Source organism: Mytilus californianus, unplaced genomic scaffold (assembly GCF_021869535.1).
Source record: "Mytilus californianus isolate M0D057914Y unplaced genomic scaffold, xbMytCali1.0.p SCAF_7, whole genome shotgun sequence".
In the NCBI taxonomy this organism is placed as follows: domain Eukaryota; kingdom Metazoa; phylum Mollusca; class Bivalvia; order Mytilida; family Mytilidae; genus Mytilus; species Mytilus californianus.
This window is the reverse complement of record NW_026262723.1, coordinates 18,877,887-18,901,020: the sequence shown is the minus strand read 5'-3', so window position 1 is coordinate 18,901,020 and position 23,134 is coordinate 18,877,887. Positions and strand designations below refer to the sequence as shown.

General features: G+C 31.9%; 1 protein-coding gene across 1 annotated transcript in view; it reads left to right on the top strand.

The window, feature by feature from the left end:
- Positions 1-23,134, top strand: part of LOC127709898 (cholesterol transporter ABCA5-like) — a 62,833-nt gene that overhangs the window by 26,470 nt on the left and 13,229 nt on the right. Inside the window, exons 9-25 of the mRNA XM_052215582.1 lie at positions 759-924; positions 1,783-1,841; positions 2,502-2,635; positions 3,443-3,595; positions 4,079-4,198; positions 4,643-4,781; positions 6,860-6,950; positions 7,192-7,331; positions 8,689-8,805; positions 9,661-10,089; positions 13,687-13,826; positions 15,311-15,583; positions 16,550-16,681; positions 17,477-17,629; positions 18,573-18,710; positions 21,459-21,551; positions 21,857-22,069. Of these exons, the coding sequence (XP_052071542.1) occupies positions 759-924; positions 1,783-1,841; positions 2,502-2,635; positions 3,443-3,595; positions 4,079-4,198; positions 4,643-4,781; positions 6,860-6,950; positions 7,192-7,331; positions 8,689-8,805; positions 9,661-10,089; positions 13,687-13,826; positions 15,311-15,583; positions 16,550-16,681; positions 17,477-17,629; positions 18,573-18,710; positions 21,459-21,551; positions 21,857-22,069 (2,690 nt within the window). The remainder of the gene's footprint in view (positions 1-758; positions 925-1,782; positions 1,842-2,501; positions 2,636-3,442; positions 3,596-4,078; positions 4,199-4,642; positions 4,782-6,859; positions 6,951-7,191; positions 7,332-8,688; positions 8,806-9,660; positions 10,090-13,686; positions 13,827-15,310; positions 15,584-16,549; positions 16,682-17,476; positions 17,630-18,572; positions 18,711-21,458; positions 21,552-21,856; positions 22,070-23,134) is intronic.

Genomic DNA, 23,134 nt, shown 5'->3' with positions numbered 1-23,134 from the left:
TGAGTTTGGGGGTAATTGCCTTAAACGTTTAGGAGTTTGGGGCCAAAAAGGGGCCAAAAAACAAGCATTTTTCTAGTTTCCAGACAATAACTTGTGTTCAAGTGTATGGATCTCTCTGAAATTGTACTGCAAGGTACCATACCACAAAGGGAAAGCTGGGATTGAGTTTGGGGGTGATGAATCATAAGGGGGTTCAAAACATTTTGGGGGGGGATTTTTTTTTCCTTTTTATTCTTTAAAATTTTCCATTTTAAATTGGTTATTTCTGATTTATATATAAAAGCAAATAATAATGATATGGTTTGAATAGGTAAATTAAAAATTTTTAAGTTCTTAGACCACTTTCATTCTGTGTGAGAAACCTATGCTGTGTCAAATATTTAATTACAATCCAAATTCAGTGCTGTATCAAGCTTGAATGTTGTGTCCATACTTGCCCCAACTGTTCAGGGTTCGACCTCTGCAGTCGTATCAAGCTGCGCCCCAGCGGAGCATTTTATTCAATTTTCAGTTAAAGTTCAAGGATCGAAAGTTGTATGCAAAATTTTACCAAAATCTGTGACATAGCCCATTTACTGTACCTTGATCTTAAAACTCTTATGTTCCCATATGGTCATCTTCTCCCAGCTTTCCAAATTTTTGCTAATATCATACCAGGTATGTTGTAAAGTGCTTTGAACAGAACACATTCAATGTACCGTAAATTGACATATTTTTAAATGCATTCAAAATGAATAGTCTTAAATTGTTTGTTTTAGCTGAATATGGTGCCAAAAAGCCACCGTATTATATCTTTATGAAATCCTACTGGTGTCCAGGTACCAGAGAAGTTGATTATGATGAAATGGATGAAGATTATGATGCCTTATTTGGTAATGATGTGGAGAAAGTCACCACTGATATGAGACAGCATACAGGAGTCAGGTAGTTAATACTTATCCAAAGTCATAGGGAAGTAAGATGACTGTACACCTAATATAAGATCCTTGCAATCATAATTTCCAAATCTTCAGATTTGATCATTATAGTATGTTACCTGTATAGACAATCAAAATGTAAAGCCATGAACAAAGTATTAGTGTCCCGGACTGATATCAACTATAGCCAATATTAAACATGATTTTAATTATGCTCCACATACGATAGAACAGGGAAATATTATGGTCACATCAACTTGAACTTAGGAAGTGTGAACTTATTAAATTTAGGCCTTACTATGGTTTCGATACAAAATTTGTGGTTTACTGATCATAGATGTGTGGACTTGGGAGTGAGGCCTATTGTCATGTGGACATATATACACCTTATCGCTATTTGTCCGCCATTACTGGACATCACACAAGTTCCCGTAAAATTTTGACGTCATAATAGAAAATATCTGACACCACAATTGAAAAGTGATTGTTGTGTGACATCAAAAGTTCGAGCGGGACAGATTCTCGGGTCAAGCGGGAATAGCGATAAGGTGTATTCTTGTAATTTATAAGGATTCTTTAGATAGTGCCAGAGAAATATCCATTCAATAACAAGGCAAGTTGAAACTAAGGGTTCCGAACAAAAATTTTAGCCATACGGATGTTTTCTTAATTTTAAGCTGATCGAAGTAACCACTGGGGGATCAAAGGCAATGAATTTTGTAACAACACATGGCAGGATTACTTTGTAATTTAAATAATGGGTTCCATTAACTTATATGTATCTGAATGTTCACTTTTCATAAAGAAAATTTCCAAGATGTTAAAGTTGAAAATACAGTAATTATTAAATCTGGTTTTCTTACAGAATTTTAAACCTAACAAAAGAATTCAGTGGAAAAGAAGAAACAGTCACTGCAGTAAATAGTAAGCATAGTATACTAATGTAAATTATTGTCTTGCCATAAGGAAATAATGGGGGGGTGAGACTTAGACATTCTGTTTCTCTGGTGCCATCAATCGTTTAAGTTTGTAATTAGGTTAGTTTAAGGGGAACCCTCAAAGGTAGTTTAACTGATATTTGGTGGACAGTTATTACCTTGACTGGTCTAATTGCAATGAGGATTAAGTAATTAGGTCAGTTTACGGGGGAACCACCTTTGACAAGTCAATAATATTCTGTAAGCAGTTGTATTAGCATTAACATATTTCGTTTCAACAGATTATTTGGCTTTGCACCTGTCATGGTTCATTGACTTTCAATGTTTTGAATATTTTGCATGTTAAAGTATTGCTATTTTAATTTCAACATATGCGTTTTACTATCTAATTTACATACTGTTCTCACTTTCAACAGTTTATTGTTATTTGAAAAGTTAAAAAAGAACTAGAAATTTGTCTTATGTATGCTTGCAAATTTTTTTTCTGAGTTGTATCAAACATTCTAGCTATAAAATTCTTTGTTATACAGCATAATTAAGTATCCAGTATTGAAAATAGGCTTTATAGGATCAAAAGATGGATTTTAATGAATGAAATATAAATGAAATAGACATTAACAGATTGAATTTTTTTTTTTTTTTTTAGAATTGTCTCTAGAAATGTACACAGGTCAGATTACATGTTTGCTTGGACATAATGGAGCTGGCAAGACAACACTTTTCAACATGTTATCTGGTCTGGTATCACCAACAAGGGGAACAGCGAAAGTGTTAGGTTTGGTAAGTTCAATAAATAGGATATGATAATCTGGTTGTAACATGCAGTGTTTCAGTCCACGTCTTAATTGGCGTTTTAACAATGAATTTTGTTTGTATTTACAGTGATTAAGATTATAACACAATGTTGACTGCTGTACTGCTATTTTTGACATTTTTACTTATTATGTCCGTTTGTTTTGTTCACACATTGTTGTCAATATAATGGAATTTTATGCGACTGTCATACAAGTGAGAGGTTTAGCTAGCTATAAAACCAGGTTCAACCCACCATTTTCTACATAAGAAAATGTCTGTACCAAGTCAGGACTATAACAGTTGTTTTCCATTTGTTTGATATGTTTGAGCTTTTAATTTTGCCATTTGATGAGGGACTTGCCATTTTAAATTTTCCTTGGAGTTCGGTATTTTTGTCTTTTTACTTTTTATAATGTAAAACTTTGTAAAAGGGGAAAGTAGATGTTTTTCTATTAGAAATATTACCCATTTGACGTGTGTTTTTCTTCTAACCTTCTGTTACTTTAGGGGTCCCTGTATTTTATTGTAAGGGTACATTTTTGGTTAGGTTTAAGTTGGGTTAGTTTTTAGGGTTATTGGCTAGTGTCATTGCTAGGTATGGGTTAGAGTTGAGGTTTAGGTTGAGGGTAACTTAAATGGTTAGTTTAGTATAGCTCCATATGGGTTTAGGTCCCCTAAAGTAAAAGAAGGCCAAATAATTCATTTTAAAATCAAACTTCCATTATTTGCAGCCTCTCTATATATCTGCTTTGATTTTACAAATAATGTGTGAATTTTTTTATTTCCACACAGGACATAAATAACCCAGGAGATATGTTGAAGATCAGACAAAAAACAGGGGTCTGTCCACAGCACAACATTCTGTTTGACAAATTGACAGTCATTGAACATCTTAAATTGTTTGCTGGAATTAAAGGAACCAAAAAAGATAATATGATGAAATCAGTAAGTTCAACAAGAAGGAAATGAAAATCTCACTGTTTAATTTATCAATAAATATGTCAAGAGTTACTTCCCTTTCTGAAATACATCATCTCTGAAATTACTGTTCATTTATTACCATTCAAAATATCATGATAATTTACAGGTAATTTTAAAAGGAAAAGAGATTCTCTTTGTTAACTTTAAACTCGACTGATTGTATCAGATAAAACCCTTGATTACATTTTAATTGTGTTCTAAATCATCATAAAGGCTCTTTTAATCAATATGGTATTATATTTCCTAAATAAATTATTGTTTTCAACATAGCATTGGTGTTTGTCTTGCCAGGTCAGCTTTATAGAAAAGATGAAAATTGTCTATTCTTTCTTATAAAAATTAACATTTCTGAGTTGAGCAGATATTGTCCTTGACCACTTAAAAATGACAAATTAGAAGAGAAAGGAAATACAATTATACTTTAAACGATTCTTGGTTTTTTCCCAGATAAAGCAGATATTAAATGATGTTGGATTACTTGATCAAGATGATACATTTGCATTAAACCTTAGTGGTGGACAGAAGAGGAAGTTATCTGTAGCTATTGCTCTGATTGGGGATCCCAAGGTACTGTCTACGTTGTTAAATTTCTTTTTTTTTATATCAATTTCTGTTTCCAAGATCATAAATGCTGGGACATTTTTGAAATCATCATATAGTAATTTTGTTCTCTTCAGGTAACTAGACAATTTTAAATTAATATATCAGACAACAATAAAAGAAATAAAAGTATTTCTTATCCCTGCCTTAAATATTACTCCTTACCCTTTCAAAAAAATGTACATATAGCTAGTAATTTTTGCAGTTATTTTATCCTCAAATCATTAAAGTTTCTTATTATAATGTTTATAGTTGATAACTTAGCTGATTTGTATTTATTTTACTTTAGATGTGTAGCGATTTTCCCCAAAAGCAGGAAATCAGCTTTTAGGCAGCATACATAGATAGTTTCACACTATAAATGTATCTTACGTATGTTTGTGGTGTTTATATTTTTATCTATTGATACAGATTGTGTTTCTGGACGAGCCTACTGCAGGAATAGATCCGTTTTCAAGACGCCATCTATGGTCTGTCCTGAAAGAAAAGAAGAAAGGTCGTGTTATACTTCTGACAACACATTTCATGGATGAAGCAGATATTTTAGCTGGTAAGTGTCAAACTCAGAGGAAAATTCAAAACGGAAAGTCCCTAATCAAATGGCAAAATCAAAAGCTCAAACACATCAAATGAATGGATAACAACTGTCATATTCCTGACTTGGTACATGCATTTTTTTATGTAGAAAATGGTTGATTAAACCTGGTTTTATAGCTAGCTAAACCTCTCACTTGTATGACAGTCACATAAAATTCCATTATATTGACAACGATGTGTGAACAAAACAAACAGACATAAAAGGTAAAAATGTCAAAAATAAGGGTACAGCAGTCAACATTGTGTTATACTCTTAATCGCTATAAAAACAAACACATATGTCAACAAAGATAAACAAAAAGGCATATAGACAAAGCACATTAGCAAAAACGAAAGACAAGAATACAAATATTTACCATAGCACAAATAACACAATGATGGGATGTATAAGTACCGAGCCACGTCAAATGTAAATTACCAAAAAAAGACTAAACAGTAAAAGTAAAATTTTACAAAGACAAATAAAAGAATACTATAACAAACCACACCCCCAAAAAATGTGATTAGTAAAAAACTTCCCAAACAATGTACATATTTGTAGTTCTCAGTTAGTACATCTGAAGAGTACTGCAAATTCATCAATCTATACTTCAATCGTTAAAGGGCCTTGAGAATACCTGAAATATTGAATTAATTGCACAACAATCACAATTTCATATTTTGTTCTTTAGAGTATGAAGATACACAGACTTAAAAAAAACTTTAATCCTGACTTTCAAAGGTTTTTGTCGAGCCTGCGACTTTTGTCGCAGAAAGCTCGACATAGGGATAGCGATCCGGCGGCGGCGGCGGCGGCGGCATTAGCTAACTTCTTAAAAGCTTTATATTTTAGAAGATGGAAGACCTGGATGCTTCATACTTTGTATATGGATGCCTCATGTTACGAAGTTTCCGTCAGTCACATGTCCAATGTCCTTGACCTCATTTTCATGGTTCAGTGACTACTTGAAAAAAAAGTTCAGATTTTTTGTAATGTTAAATTCTCTCTTATTATAAGTAATAGGATAACTATATTTGGTATGTGCGTACCTTGCAAGGTCCTCATGCCCGTCAGACAGTTTTCACTTGACCTCGACCTCATTTCATGGATCAGTGAACAAGGTTAAGTTTTCGTGGTCAAGTCCATATCTCAGATACTATAAGCAATAGGTCTAGTATATTCGGTGTATGGAAGGACTGTAAGGTGTACATGTCCAACTGGCAGGTGTCATCTGACCTTGACCTCATTTTCATGGTTCAGTGGTTATAGTTAAGTTTTTGTGTTTTGGTCTGTTTTTCTTATACTGTATGCAATAGGTCTACTATATTTGGTGTATGGAATGATTGTAAGGTGTACATGTCTAGCTGGCAGGTGTCATCTGACCTTGACCTCATTTTCATGGTTCAGTGGTCAAAGTTAAGTTTTTGAGTTTTGGTCTTTTTTTCTAATACTGCATGCAATAGGTCAGCTATATTTGGTGTATGGAATGATTGTAAGGTGTACATGTCTAGCTGGCAGGTGTCATCTTACCTTGACCTCATTTTCATGGTTCAGTGGTCAAAGTTAAGTTTTTGAGTTTTGGTCTTTTTTTCTAATACTATATGCAATAGTTCAACTATATTTGGTGTATGGAAATATTTTATGATCTATATGTCAGTCACGCAGGTTTTATTTGACCTTGACCTCATTTTCAAGGTTCATTGCTCAGTGTTAAGTTTTTGTGTTTTCGTCTGTTTTTCTTAAACTATAAGCAATAGGTCAACTATATTTGTTGTATGGAAGAATTGTTAGCTGTACATGCCTGCCTAGCATGGTTCATCTGACCTTGACCTCATTTTCATGGTTCATTGGTCAATGTTTAGTTTACTTGGTTAATGTTAAGTTTATGTGACAGTTGTAATAAAGCTTTATATTTAGGACTATCAACATAATATCAATGATTAGTAAAGAAGGCGAGACATTTCAGCGTGTGCACTCTTGTTTTTTTATTCCCATTCTCAGCTGTTTATTGTATAATGTGTTTATAAAACTTAATTTTTTTTCTATTTTAGACAGGAAAGCTTTCATCAGTAAAGGACAACTTAGGTGCTGTGGTTCATCACTTTTCTTAAAGAACAGATTTGGAATAGGATATCATTTAAAGTATGTAATGATTACAGTTTTTAATTATTGAGAAAGAAATGAAACCTTTCCCCTGAATGTGTTCCCCTTTGTAAGGCTATTTAAATTTTTGCAAATTCACCTGTCCCATTGTATAAATACAATAGCTATAATTGTTCTCGGTGGAGTTAAATCAATGGGACCTTTAAATTACTTCTTAAAAAGCCAATCATTCATTGAAGGATATCCATGTTTTAGTTATATTTATTTTTTTACTTTACAGCATGGTTGTAGGTAAAGTGAGTGACAATGAAAGTATCACAGATCTTGTGTGTAAAAATGTTGATGGTGCCAGACATAGGAGAACTCATGGAAAGGAATTAGCTTATACTTTACCATTGGAGGAAGTTGGGAGCTTTAAGAGTATGTTTATTTACCTTGTTGTAGGGTATGAATGATTCGTTCATTGTTGAAGACCCTACATCAACTGTCAAGATGAAGAACAGGAATAAAAGCCCTGTTCATTGATAATTTTCTATGTTTTCTATGTATTGTGTGCGATTTTGTCCCATGTACATTTACTCCATATCCTTTCATTTTCTATAGATTACAAAAAATATGTTGGTGATCTGTGGATTTTGTTAGCTTATTTTTACTTAAAGTAGATTCCTACTTTCTTTGCATATTGGTTGGACAGAATTCCTGCCAAATAATGTTAAATATAATAACTTAACTACTGTAAAGCATTTTATTTTTAAGAAGTTTAAATTTCACAAATTCTAATGCATAATTGATTTGCAAGGTTTTATTTCGGTGTTTTTATGGTTCTTGTCTTTGATTCCCTTAAACAGCAAATTTTCACCAGGAGATTTTTTTCAAGATTTTATTTTGAATGTAAAATTTGCAAAAATAAACCCCTCACTGTACAATATGACATCACATGTTTGTTCACTTTTGTTATGGATGTTGGATATAATGGGAAACATCCATCACCATTTATGCTGGTAAAACATTTTCATAAGTACTTGTGGAAAATATAAAAAATGAAAAAAGTAAGCGTAGCATATTTATATAGCCAACCAATATACAGCACCAGCAACGAGAAATTCATAATATTTATTTTTCATATCAGTTGTCTGATTGGTGCTTTGATTTTTGTTGTTTCAATAATGTTTAGTTGCAAATAATTCTATCATATATCATCAGGATGAGAAATCAAACTTAATTTATTGTCACTGTCAAATTTGGCATGAGGTAGTATATAGAGTCAGAAATTTGTTTTGAAACGGGTCTTTTATACTATCTTAACAAGTTGCTACATGGGATGTTTTAATATGTAAATAGCATGGCACTTTCCATCTATTGGACATCAAATTTAGCAGATTTGTAATACAGCTGAAAAGAAGCACCTTCAGGAAGGCTGTTCTGGCAGTTTTCAGTTGTTTGGAAAAGTCTATTGGTCAAATAATGTTACAAGAACTTATACCATACAATGACTTCTGAAATAAAAGAACTTTTGATTCATTTTATTTTTCATTTGTGTTAATTTGGTGGTATGACAAAAATGTTTTTTTTGTGATTTTGAAGAGGTATACATTCAGGACTAAAAGAAATCTATACTTCAATGAACACTGAAATTTATGGCTCACGAAATCCACGAAAACTGGTACCCCACGATTAATACTGAATCCACAGTATGTGGTATTGGTTGATTATCTCTTATGTCAAATATATATCACAATGTAACAAAAAACCTGATTTAACTACTTTTATTCTATAGATCTTTTTGCTGCCTTGGAATCTAAAAGTACTGATGTATCAACGTTGGCAGAATCTATGGGAATAAAAAGTTATGGTGTTTCTATGACAACACTGGAAGAAGTTTTCTTGGCACTAGGTAATTTTAAGTAAAGAAATTTAAAATGAAGAGATATTAGATTGGTGTACAATTTTTCGTATCCCTGATTTCTCCTTAAAACAAGAAATGTGATACAGTTTTAGACAGCAATTACACAGGTCTGATTAAAGAACATAGCAACTACTGAACTACTTTCACCGCCAGTTGAAAATAACAATGCATGATAACTAATAAACTATGTAGTTGTCGTTTTTAATGTTATACCCGTTTAGTGTAAACAATATTTTATTATGAATTATACTAATTATAAAATATATTCATATTCACAAATAGAATTCAGAAACAAGCTTATACCTATTAATGTGTTTTGACTCACTTTTATCATGATGAGAACATTTGTGTAGAATAAGTTTCAAAAGTTTAAATAGTATGTGATGTTTACTAAATAAAAACAACAAAGGACTAGGAGTATAAATTATAGCATTCATACAACAAAATAAATATCATTTTGTTATTGTTTAAAAATATTTCATTGATCAGGATGTTTTCATCCAAATACAAGGTTCTGGCATACTTTAAAAAACAAGATGGAACTCAAATAACATATTTTATTGCATTATAAAATACAACAGACTGCACATGCTATATGTGACAATTTTAGAATAATGCATAGAAAAACGAGAAAAAAGCTTGATATAATAATTTCATGGTTGTAGCATAAAAATGTAATTATAAGAATTGAATGTTTTTATTTATATTAATTTGATAGGGTTTAAAAAAACATTGATCATGCACTTCATACAAAATGTGCTTCGGTCAACGCTTATACACCCAAGTTGAATTATAGAAAGAAGCATTCAATTCTTAATAACACATTTTTCTTTGATTATTAAGAGGAAGATGACCAGTCCATGGATATTAAAGATGTGTTGAAACTGGGTCATCATCATGCTGCTAGTGCAGACACACTTGATAACAACCAGGATGCCGAACCAACCAGCAAAAGTACAGTCAACATACTTGAGGCCTTTGAAAATTCACCACTCATCAAAGAACAAGATAATTTAAAAACGCAGCAATTTTGGGCCCTGAGCAAAATTCGCCTGATTCGAAGTTGGAAAGACAAGGCTTTATTATTTGTTAATTTGTTTCTTCCTGTGGTATTTGTGGTAATAGGACTAATTGTGAGTAAAACATCAGCTAAGAACACGGAAACAGCACCATCACCATTGAATCTGACACTTGCATCAGGAATATATGCTAATTATACTTCCTGGCCACCGTCTGCTGCAAATCCACCCGTGTTGATTCGGGATTCATTAGGTAAATATGCTTGTTCTTTTTATATACATTGACTGCAATTGATTTCTTTCTCAGGGCTACAGAAGGTATTATTGTATGGTTTGTAAACATCTTTCTGCAAAACACTCATTTTCTCATGGTACAACAAATGTAACCATCTTGCCTTAAAAAAAAATTCTGAATCCCTCCCTGTTTTTGATAATAGACTAGTATTTTTATTATCTCTAATGACATGAATGATATGCATATATATGCTAATATTTCATATTTATTAGTTAAAAATAAAAGAATCTCAAAGAAAATTATTTTTTTTTATTGGTTTTAACTTTTCATATTCATATTAAAGTAGTAAGAAATTATTTGGCCAGAGTAAAACTATAAACATTTTAGTCTTGTTTTTAACAGGAAATAACTGAATCAATATGCTGTAAACAATCAAATTTTCTGAGTTAGAAAAAAATGTGAATATAAATAAAGGCAAATATGTCAAAATTGGATGTTTTTAAACAAATACATCAACAAGGTTATACTATCACAATGACAGCTCTCAACGGCTCATAACTATAATCGTTTTCAGTAAGTCATTAATGCCAATATTAGGATTTGAATGGCTATTCTTAAACTTCTTTTCTTTATTAATAATATTACCATAATGAACATTGTCCTTTACTTTTTCCCTATTATAACCAATGCCATACTTGCACTGTTAACAAATGAATATCAAAGCAATATTGATTTCAGTACCCAACACTTGTTAAGTGGAACTGACTAGTTGCAAGAAAATTTAGTTACCAACCTATGATTTGAGTTTAATAAACTTTTATTAAGATATTACACCAATTTTTTTTGAAGTTTCTGCTGGTCATTGCTCTGTTGAGATGTATTGGAATTCACGATATTTAAAATTTGGAAAACGAATAGCAGAGTGGCAGTCAATGTCCTGGAATGATGAGAAAATATCCTGTTTTTTGGGTAATACTGGTGGTTGGTTCCGGTGAAAGCATTTTCCCTAGGGGTAAATAGGAAACATTTTCATGACCAGGTTGAAAATAACAATGCATGATTACTAATGATTAAAAAATGAATAAATTGACAGGTTACTGATGTTCTACTAATTTTGACAAACAGATTTTTCAGGTTGAGGTATATTCAACTACAATTAAGGGCAAAGGAAATAACTCCAATTCAAAACATTGCCTAAATGTGTTCACATTGCGCTAACAAGCACTTTGATTTTTCAGAAGCCTCTCCTGTTATTCTGGCAAAATTAATTGTGGATATTTTTATACCCCCCCCCCTTTAAAAATATATTTTTCGTCGCATCTTTCACAGGAACTACATCATAAGGATTTCTGAAATTTGGTTTCAGGGTTTATATAAGTCAGCTATACTGTGTGATGCGTTTTCAGATTCATCACTCAACAACTTCCTGTTTACCGAACACTTACATCATTTTACACATGACATCCAAGTTACAAGGATTTCTGAAATTTGGTTTCAGGGTTTATATGAGTCAGCTATACTGTGTGATGCGTTTTCAGATTCATCACTCAACAACTTCCTGTTTACCGTCAAGTATTTGGGCGAGTATCAGTGAGCAGTAGCTCGCAGTTTCACTTGTTTACCTATCAGAACTTTGACATTTAATTAAGCTGTTTTGTATAGGATAAATAATTGAAAACAGAAAACTTTATCACAAAAAACCAGTGTTAGTGTTATTAAATTATGACTGCTCTGAATGCGTGTTAAATAGAATATGTAGAAGTAATTTCAGTTATAGTTACCCATCCCCTTACCCTTTCCCTTTACTTACAGTCACCTCAATAATGTCCCAATATAACATAGGGAAAATTAGAAGGTAAAAATAATTGCCTATGTTATGCATTTAAACTGTTACTGTATATTTACATATTATCTATTAGAAAATTCAGTTTTAAAGTCATAAAGTCATAATAATTTTTGTTTTTAAATGGTAATAAAAAAATCTCCATGCTTATCAAGCAAACTTTGTAGCATAATAATATAAATATGTTGTGAACTTGTTTTACATTTGTCATTTCGGGGCCTTTTATAGCTGACTATGCAGTATACTCATTGTTGAAGGCCGTATGGTGACCTAGAGTTGTAAATGTATGTGTCATTTGGTCTCTTGTGGAGAGTTGTCTCCTTGGCAATCATACTACATCTTCTTATTTTTATATTGGCAAGTCCAACCTAACAGAGCAAGGAAATTACTTGAGAGCATACGATACAGTTATGATCCAAGGGTGAATTTTTGCAAAAGTTTGCATACAAGCTATTTTTCACCTAGTCAATTCAAATATGTTATAAAAAATAAACCTTCATGTGCTACTTTTAAAGATAAATTGGGTTGAAATTTTAGACATTAACTGAAACTTTCGGTTTCTTGGACATTTCTATCTTTGGAAAGACATATCTAACTTTTTTGTTTCAAAAGATAAACGCAAGATCTTCTCTTCATGAGTGTGTTTTGAATTTATGTAACAGTTCTTTGGAAATAATTTATTTTTATCACTTTTTCAAGACTTGAGTAAAAATACAGCACTTTTTGCTGTATATTTAACTAATATAAAAAAAATTCATTGGTGATTTGTTCATAAAAATTGGCACAAATAATCTTCATTCATAATCAAGCCAAATGTCATTTTTTAAAATATGGGGTCTATGATCTCATTTTCAAGTTAAATCAGTCTAAATGATAAAAAATCAGCCAGAAAATGAGTCATTTCCCGATATGTGACAGTTAACATTTTATGTAAGCGACGTCATTACCTCCCCTGTAACTGTATTGTATGACTTTAAGCCAGAAAGTTAGAAGATACAATCAAAGGTCATTTTTATAGGAGTGTAATAGTAGCAAGTATATGTTGTAGAATATTTCATATGATGCAAGCCCTCAATTGTTCCAAATTAATTAATGTTTGCTTCTATTATTCTGATTCAAGTTCCCATTGTTGATCAGAGAAGAAAGAGAAATTACCAGGTATTTTGGATCATTAAAGGGCTAGAGATTTGACTTTAATGATTTATGGTATATGTCTGCTGCTATGCATGAACAATAAACTGGTTCCATCTATAATTTTATGTCATTTTCTTCTCTGCTCCCTGTTTAATATATAGGTATTGAGGGAATCGTGTACCAGTACTTCAAACAGTGTGATTTTTGACAGCAGATAAAATCTATGGGCAACTTATACAACTACCATGTGTCCTATAATCTGTGGAGAGAATATCTTTGCTGTCAATGAACAGAAGACACAATTTTTTTTTATGTGCCTTTAGTTTTTGCTTAGTCATAAATATATTTTGTCTTTGATAAAACAACACATTTTGCAGTTATTTCTTAATCACAATTTTGCCTTCTCATCATGTGTATTTCGTTGATTTTCTGTGGGAACAAATGACGTTAGTTCAAGATAACAGGGACAGCCAGTGGATATTATATCAAGTTTGAACAAAGTTAGATTGAGTAGTAGGAAGAAATACAGTAGCAAAACATGTTTTAGTACATTATATAATTTGTATTACGGAGCAATATGTATTGAAGGTCTGAAATATTGCTTTGATATAATAGTCAAATTACATTCTGAATTTCAGGAACAACTACTGGGAATGCTTTCCTTCAGATTTTTAGGAGCATGTTTGAAACAAAAACTTTTACAAACTCATCTGAGATTGTAGACACTACTTCAAACTTTGGAATAGATTTAAAGAATCTCACTGTAGCAGCTAGTGCAGTATGTATATGAATAAAGAGGGATTTAAAACACTCATCATCATACATTGTTTCTATTTTTTGCATTTTTCTAATTTTCAAAAGAAATTTGATGGAAAAAATCAGAGCTTTGAAACAGCTAATATATAAACTTTATTTTATTAAGTCAAATCCAAATATATGTAAAAAGTGGAGAATCAACCTGGTACATTTAAATTCACTTTCAAACTTTTCAATTTTTTAAGACGCCAGTGATCTGGAAGGATTTTTTCTCTATGGGCCCAGGGCCCCCCAAAAATAAATTCAATGGGCCATTTTTAGAATTAATGGGCCATGTTGTCAAATGAGTGGGCCATTCGTTTACATTAAAAAAAAAAATTAAAAAAGTGTATATTTCACTGTACTTACAAGTATGATTCTAATTAATATCATGGATATTGTTCCTGTGATTTTGTAATTTCAATTTCAATGAATATACAATAACTTCTTCCAAACCGGGCAATATTTATGATAACCTTTATTTACAATGTTAAAACTGGTACTGTTCCCTTGTTCATGTTCATGTTTTTTTTACATTAAATTTGGGTCTTCGTCGATACCATACTTATTCCAGGCGTTCCGTATTAGAGGACGTTTCTGGCATTTCCTCTGCACTTGTATTATTATTACTTCATCACGATGACAAGAATAACAGTAGAGAGCAACGTTAATTGATAAGACACAACAACAATTCGCTGAAGGCATGTTTACAAAATGTCAAAACGAGCCAAAGACCAAAAAAATTGACAAGGACAGTTAAGCCCCTTTTATGGAGACAAATACTATACTATTCATAAAAAGGCTTTTGGGTTTTTCAATCGAAATAATAGCAAGCTTACTTAAAAGATTATAATTAGAGAAGAATTCTCGCCTGTACTAGCCAATTTTCACAAATTTAAAGTTGTTTATAAAAAATTATATCATGAACGATGGTTAATAACGTTTTTGGGTAATCAGTCATGCCGCATGTTGCTATTTTTACCATAGGAAAACACCCGAGACGTCCCAAAAATATATAGGTGCTCCTATCATTGGAGTAAACACTACACAGTTGTGTACTCACACATGGCGGCACGAAATACGATCGGAAATCCATTTGACGATATCTCTAAGTTTCAAAACGAAGTGAAAAATATCATGCACCACGCTGGCGCTTACATTTGTCACTCTATGCGCCATTTCTGGTCGATAAGCGCAATTGGCGCATGGCGCACGTCCTTCCCGATCACTGCTATATATCACTTTTAACTTATAATGCTGTGCATGGTTAGCATCCTATTTTGTCTGTTTAGAACCAATTGTCTACAATTTCCAAAGGGAAACATCTTTTGTTTAAAGTGTGTAATAGTAATTGATAAATAGACTATTTAGAGATCATACAATTTTGTCTCCACTGGAAAAGGTTAAAAAAAAATTGAAGTAAAAATTCATGTCTCCCAATGTAAAACCCTTTCCCCTATTTTTCAGATCAGCAATGTTGGATACAGTATTCTGTATAATAGTAAAGCTACACACAGTATACCTTCTGTCATACTTCTGATGAGTAACAGTCTTCTCTCCATGGCAACAGCCTTGGTGAATGGAACAAGGAACACAATATCTGCTGCTAGTCTGCCATTGTGGAAACCTTCAAATAAACTAACATACAACAACAATGCATTCTCATCTGTTATTTTGGTGGCCATTGCTTTTGTTGTTGTGCCACCAGGTTTTGCCGTTGATCTAGTCAAAGATAGACAGGTAATTTAAGATTATTCCAATGTTGGCTGTCAGGTCCTACTAGCATCGATATTATTTAAAATAGTCAAATACATAACTTAAGGATGTTCGCTCCTCTGTTTCAAAATAACAAGTTTTTAAAAAGACTGTTATAAAATAATAGTATATAAATAACAAAACTTAGAAAGCAGACAAAATGTTAAAGGTCTTTGTCCTTGTTTTTGAAAAATAGTCAATTGAAAATTTGGCGGGAAATGATTCTCTCTAGATTTTTCATACATTTAACATTGGCACCTTCTTTTAAAAACTATGAAAAAATAACAAGGATTTTATAAGATTTTCAAAAAATGGCTTTTTAAACAGTATGTAATAAAATTATGAAAAGAAAAGTAGAGGTTAGTGGGCAAAATTTTTAATTGAGAAACTACTGCTATCCAGTTATTAACATTTATGTTCTGCATCCTGTCAATACTTATATATTTTAGTTTTGCTCAAGGTCATGCATATTTTAGTTTTACTCAAGGTCATGCTTATTCCAGACTGATTATCAAGATAAATACATTGGAGGTGTGCTGGTTGATATTTTATTCTGTGAAAACATGGTCAATTAATTAGATATAATAAGGCTTTGAACTATCTTTCAGTAACTGCAGGTATTGAGCTTGCTATACTGTATTGGATTTGCTTATTGTTGAAGGTCCTACTGTGACCTCTCTGGTGATGTACGTTCTTGTCCTTTGTGTTTGGAGGATAGTTTTCTCAATTGCAATCATACCTTAATGCAACAAACATATATATGCATTTATAAACCTAATTCATGATGTCACAACTAGGAATTCCTTTATAGAAAATATGTTTTATGAAATGTTGATCTGGACTTTATTTTTAGTGCATTTTATTTCATTTACAACTAGTATTTGTGTTATTTTTTATGGAGTTTTAGATGTTATATTTGTTGCAATTACAGTTGAAAATGTTTTATTTCAGTTTAAGATCAGAAGTCAGTTGAGAACAGCAGGTGTACCGTTTGGTGTTTACTGGTTATCTAACTTTTTTATTGATGTCTGCAAGTTCTGTATCCCGGCAGTATTTTGTGTAATTCTCACAGTTGCTATACAGGTATGTTATGTAGAGGGTATATCATAAAAACATAATTATCTATAATATGGTGGTGCATGTGTATAAGTTCTGTATCCCGGCAGTATTTTGTGTAATTCTGACAGCTGCTATACAGATATGTTATATAGAGGGTGTATCATAAAAACATAATTATCTATCATATAGTGGATTCAGTATTGTACTAATCTTTGTGGATTTCCTGGGTATATATATACCATGAACTCAACAAAATACAGGATATCATATATAGGATGGTATGCAGAATCTAACAAAAACACAAGGTCAAGTATCCACAAATAACTATTTTTCATGAATATTATTACACACAATAATAAATGAATCCACATTGTTGTCAAAATCAAAAGTGGTAGGTATTTATAAAAGAAAATCAGCGTCAAACCATACATGTGATATCGTAACAGTTTTTTGTCTCGCTTTGACAGAGTCAGAAATCGGGGTCAATGTATTAGTTTGTGATTAAGGGTAGATAATTTAAAAATGACATTCATTTGACATTTGTATTGGCCAAACAGAAGTTATCTATAATCTGAAAAAATATTTCTTTACATTTGATTGAAAATATCCAATATAAAAAGTAGGAGATGTGGTATAATTTTCAATGAGACAACTATCCACCAAAGTTGAAATGACGTGGATATATGCTCATTTTCTAAACCACAAAGAATGGTATGAAAGAAAGGTATTAGATTAATATACATGTAAATTACATTTTTGAAATGTTTAGGTATAAAAATTTTAATTTAATCAAAGACATTTTTTTTGTTATATTTTCAGGTTGACAGTTTGAAGCCAGGTGGTGCTATTTTTTCTCTTGTTCTTCTATTCCTGACAGTTATACCATCCTCAACACTGTTTGTTTACATCTTTCAGTTTTTATTTGACAACTTTGAGACCTGTCAATCATCATTGACTGTTCTCTACTTTTTTGTAAGTATATTAAATTTAAATTAAAATATTAATATATTGTCAGGCTGAACCAAATTTATATATTGTTAATGCGAGTTGTTTCAAGTTTCTTTTTTTTTTTTTTTTATTTTGTTTTGAAATTTTTTTGCCCCGCACCTTTCTTCTGTGTCATAAAACTTAACTCCGTACTTGGCGCACAAACTTTGTGCTGGAAACACTAAATCCAGTATTTTGATCATTTGAGTCTTGAGTGTGAAAATGATCCTCAAACTTTTTATGACTGCAGGGCAAGATGTTAGTTTTACAAGATAGTTTTTAATTCAGATTGAAACAAGAAATTTGACATTGTACAAAATTTGATTCAAAATAATGAGTTTTATCAACAATGCAACTTTTGTTTGACAAAATTCAGAAGCACTGAGGCCAAAAATCATGCTTAGTATGCAGATTATGGTCACATTTTGTGTGTTTTTATGCCCTACCTACGATAGTAGAGGGGCCTTATGTTTTTTAGTCTGTGTGTCCATTCGTTTGTTCGTTCGTTCGTCTGTGTGTCCATTCGTTTGTTGGTTCGTTCGTCTGTTTGTTCATCTGTCCGTCTGTCCCGCTTCAGGTTAAAGTTTTTGGTCAAGGTAGATTTTGATAAAGTTGGAGTCCAATCAACTTGAAACTTAGTACACATGTTCCCTATGATACGATCTTTCTAATTTTAATGTCAAATTAGAGTTTTGACCCCAATTTCATGGTCCACTGAACATAGAAAATGATAGTGCAAGTGGGGCATCCGTGTACTATGGACACATTCTTGTTTTTCTAATAACCACAGCTAAAGGTTTTGAACAATTACATAATTATTCTTAAAATTTTTGATAAGGACCTATTATTTAAACCATGTACTGGTAAGAACAAAAGAGAATTTTTGCTAGACTGTTTTCCTAAATGAATTGACATATTTTATTTTCAGATATCTTTTATTCCATACTTAGCTGTCAGCTTAGTTGACATGATTTCAGGAGAGATTCCAGCCAGGATCATGCACTACATCTTTGTTATGCTTCTGCCACCTTACAAAGTATTTGGAGGCATTTATTATATTGATAGGGTAAGTCATACATAGATTAGATTATAATGAAATAAAGTGCCAGATCATTTGAATTTGCAAACTTACTGTCGCAAACAGAACAAGGAAATTTGGATGATGCCAAAGTTCATATATGTATTACATTAATGGAATTATTAACAACTGTCATACCAGTGGGAGGTTTAGCTAGCTATAAAACCAGGTTTAATCCACCATTTTCTTAGAAAAAATGGCTCTACCAAGTCAGGAATATGACAGTTGTTGTCTATCTATACCATTGTTTGTTATAGTCGTATTTGGTCTTGCCAGGTTTTATGGACTTCCCCATTTGTATACCCCATGCAACGAGTTGCGGAGGGTATAATGTTTTTGACCCGTCTGTCTGTCCGTCCGTCTGTCCGTCCGTCCATCTGTCCGTCCGTCTGTCTGTCTGTCCGTCCGTCCGTCCGTCTGTCCGTCCGTCCGTCAGTCCGTCAGTCCTGTTTCTTGTCATCGCAACTCCTCTCAAACCACACAACAGAATTTCAAGAAACCTTTTTAGATAATAAGGACATACTTTGTAGTATATCAACAGGAAATTACGATTCAATTCTTTTTCTAGGAGTTATGCCCCTTTGAACTTATTTACTTTAATGTACTACTGCAACAGTTTGTCTTCGCAACTCTTCTCAAACCACACAAAAGAATTTCATTGAACCTTTTCAGATAATAAGGACATACTACGTAGATGTGCATATCGACAGGAAATTACGATTCAATTTATTTTCCAGGAGTTACGCCCCTTTGAACTTATTTGCTCAATATACTACTGCAACCTTTTGTCATCGCAACTCCTCTCAAACCACACAACAGAGTTTCATGAAATTGTGTAGATAATAAGGACATACTATGTAGATGTGCATATTGACAGGAAATTATGATTCAATTTTTTTTTCTGATACAATTTTTTTTTCTTACACTTATTTTATTTCTCCAATGACAATGTGGGGACGTGGGGTATGTGAGCGCGCTCACTAAGGTTCTTTCATTATATCTACCTTAGAGTTCTGTATTTTTGGTAATCCTTTTTTAATCATTTGCCTACAAATGAAAACATTATTCATTTTTTCTTCAACATTTGTGTTCAAATTGGTAGATGATACTACTTGCTGTGTATATGATTTGCATAAGATTATATATATCTGTTAATTAATTGAAGACAATTATTTTAAACTGTAACTTGTAAATGTATTTAGCCAGTTGGAATCAGTAATTGGCAAAGGCTTTTAGAGAAGCAGAGTTAAAAAGGAGCTGAATTTATTGATAATCATTAACACTGGACAACAATTAAACAATTAAGAAATAACGTAGCACTATTAGAATATCAATGTTTTGTACATACTGTTTTGTCTGGATGTCGTTTGTGCAACATTGTTTATGATGATAGAAGTTAAATTTCTGAATTGGTTTGTTTGACATTTGATTTTGATAATATTGTGTTCAGGACTGAAGAATGATTTATTTACAGTTTTAATCAATACTATCACACAAAAAATGACAGTAGAAAGTTGTTTTCTTTAACCCAAGGGACCATAAATATATCATTATATAGTACTCTAGTTACTTAGGGTTCAATAACATAGATTTTTACCCACCATGTTGATTGCATGATTTATCCACCTGAGATACAGGTAGTTAAATTTTCAATCTTTTTAAAATGCAATATTAACTGGAGATTAGATGAATATTGGAGTCAACAGGGTAAAGTGGTAAAATCTGTTTCTCTATAAATTAAGTAATTGACAATGCTGAGTGCAATATTCAGAATGAATATGGTGGGAAATTACAGAAGTTAAATTTGATCAATTTGTTGTTTATCAAAATTATCAATTCAGTTAGAACTGGTTTAAATGCATACAGAATTAGAGAAAGGTTCTAATCAATCAGGATGTTGTAGATATTGAGGGATTCACAGAGTAAGTTCTCATTCTTTAGGTCTCAAGAGAATATGGTATCTCTCTTTGTTTTTTTGACAATAACTCCTAAACTCCTTTTATTCATATCTGGGAAAGTTTTTTTTTTTTATATTTTTTGGCAAGTTTTATCCACATATTGTATGACACATGTGAAAGGGTAAATAAGATTAGCAGTATTAAAATCACCAACATAGAAATCAATTCTTTCTGTATTTGTTGTCTGTTTTCTACATTACAAAGTATTATTGTCATATTCAATGATAACAATATATGAGTATCTGTGAACAGTACAAAAATCACAAATTTGATTAACTATTCTTTATGTGAACTATGAATTATCATGCCAGACAAATGATACATGTGGTAATGTCAATACTCGTCTGGTTGCAGTAAAAAACACTGACAATGAGGAAGATGTTGCAATAGATATGAGCAGTAGGAAAAGAAACAATAAGTTTCATGAAAAACTAGGAAATAAACAGTTAATCAAAAAAGCTTCATTTATATAATACATAGTATTAGTATTTTACATCTTTTAAGTTTTCCAAGTTTGTATTGTTATTACTGTCAGTTCAGTGTTCTCCCTAGATATTTCATATAGCATCCTGGTAAACAGGAAAATTTGAAATACCATCTTGTTTCTAAAATTATAGAATCACATCCATAAAACACTCTATAAGACAATCAAGTCAGATAGCATCACATTTAAGAAATATAGCATCACATTACCATGATGCTAAAAGGCTCTGGGGAGAACACTGTGTCTAGTTACTAGTTTAAAGATGTATAGAGTCTTTTTGTAATTATTTTTAAGGTGTATCGAACAAGTTTGCTTGGAAATGGACAGGACATTACATTTGAAGAATATTTTAAGTGGGAGTCCAACATACTCTTACCTATACTGTGGGTAGGTATTTATATTTATAGTCATCATTATTGTCATGTTTAAATGGTATCTTCATTTGTAAAAGAATTTGAACATCAATTTCATTGTTATGTCTACAATGAATCTAGTTGAAGAAAATAGATTTACCTATATCAGCCTATAGTAAGTTCTCCATTTGGCTAATTTTGCATAAACATTGCATCACTATGACCTTTATTTCATGCTTGAGTGGACTTCATTAAAGGGTGTGGTTAGAGCCTACGTACATTGTATGTTTTAAAAAAAAAATGGAACAGTCGTTAAATTATATATTTTGTTAATTACAGCCATTTGTAGAGATACCGTTGTATATTATGTTACTGAGAATTCTTGACGTCCGTAAAACAGGAGGTGAAATTCAAGATGCATTACCGTGTATCAGTAAAAAAAATAGTAACGAGGTGGATACAGAAAATTCGGACATTATAGAAGATGAAGATGAAGATGTTGCAGAGGAAAGACAAAGGGTTAAAGCTTTACAGACAAGAGAAATGAGCCAGGTTTGTTTTTGTTAGCAATTTGCTTAACAACATGAACAATAAGTGCAAATTTTTATAAAATAAATGTATGTGTTTCATAGATGAGGGTTGTAACGGGTTTGCAATTTTTATGCTTGAAGCTCATTATTCAGTGGTTTGTGCAAATTGGCAAAAAGCAATTTGTAAGCCATTATTTGTATTTTTTTTCATCGTTAAATGAATTTCTTGTTTTTTTGTGCTTATACCCACTCTGTTCAACCTTCATAGATGGTAAGTTTTCAAACCTATAAAATTGAGAATGGAAATGGGGAATGTGTCAAAGAGACAACAACCCGACCATAGAGCAGACAACAGCCGAAGGCCACCAATGGGTCTTCAATGCAACGAGAAACTCCCGCACCCAGAGGCGTCCTTCAGCTGGCCCCTAAACAAATATGTATACTAGTTCACTGATAATGGACGTCATACTAAACTCCAAATTATACACAAGAAACTAAAATTAAAAATAAATGGAAGATTTCCAATTTAGGATTTTTCTTAGGCTGTAGAACATATTTTGTTTTCTTTGACATTTTAGTATAATTATTAATGCCGGAAATTTTTTTGCAATCTCAATTGAAATAAATTTATTTATTAATAAAGCATTAAGTTAAAGAATCTTGTTATTTAGCAGCAGTTTAAATTTCTATAAACTATCATTTTTTTTTACAACTTTGAAAAAAGGAGATGTGGGGACTATACATTAGTGAGGCAGCAACCCAAATAATAATAAACCTATGATATAAGAACAATGCTAATAAGTTTTTTAAATTGACTGGAAAGTAAATATTTATTATTTGCACAAGTATCTTGTAGTTTATTCAGTTTCAACCTTTTTTTTTTAGTAAAGTATTCACCATAATCAAGAAGACCTTTTTCATCGAATTTGATAGGATCTTTTTTCTTAGATCTTAAAAAAATCATTAAACTTTATTTTTACTGACAACCAAATATATGTTATTTTTCTGTAATCTTCTTGATTTAGAGAGTTGTACATTTGGCATATCAATATTTAAGAATGTCTATTGCCAGTTGAAGTATGATACC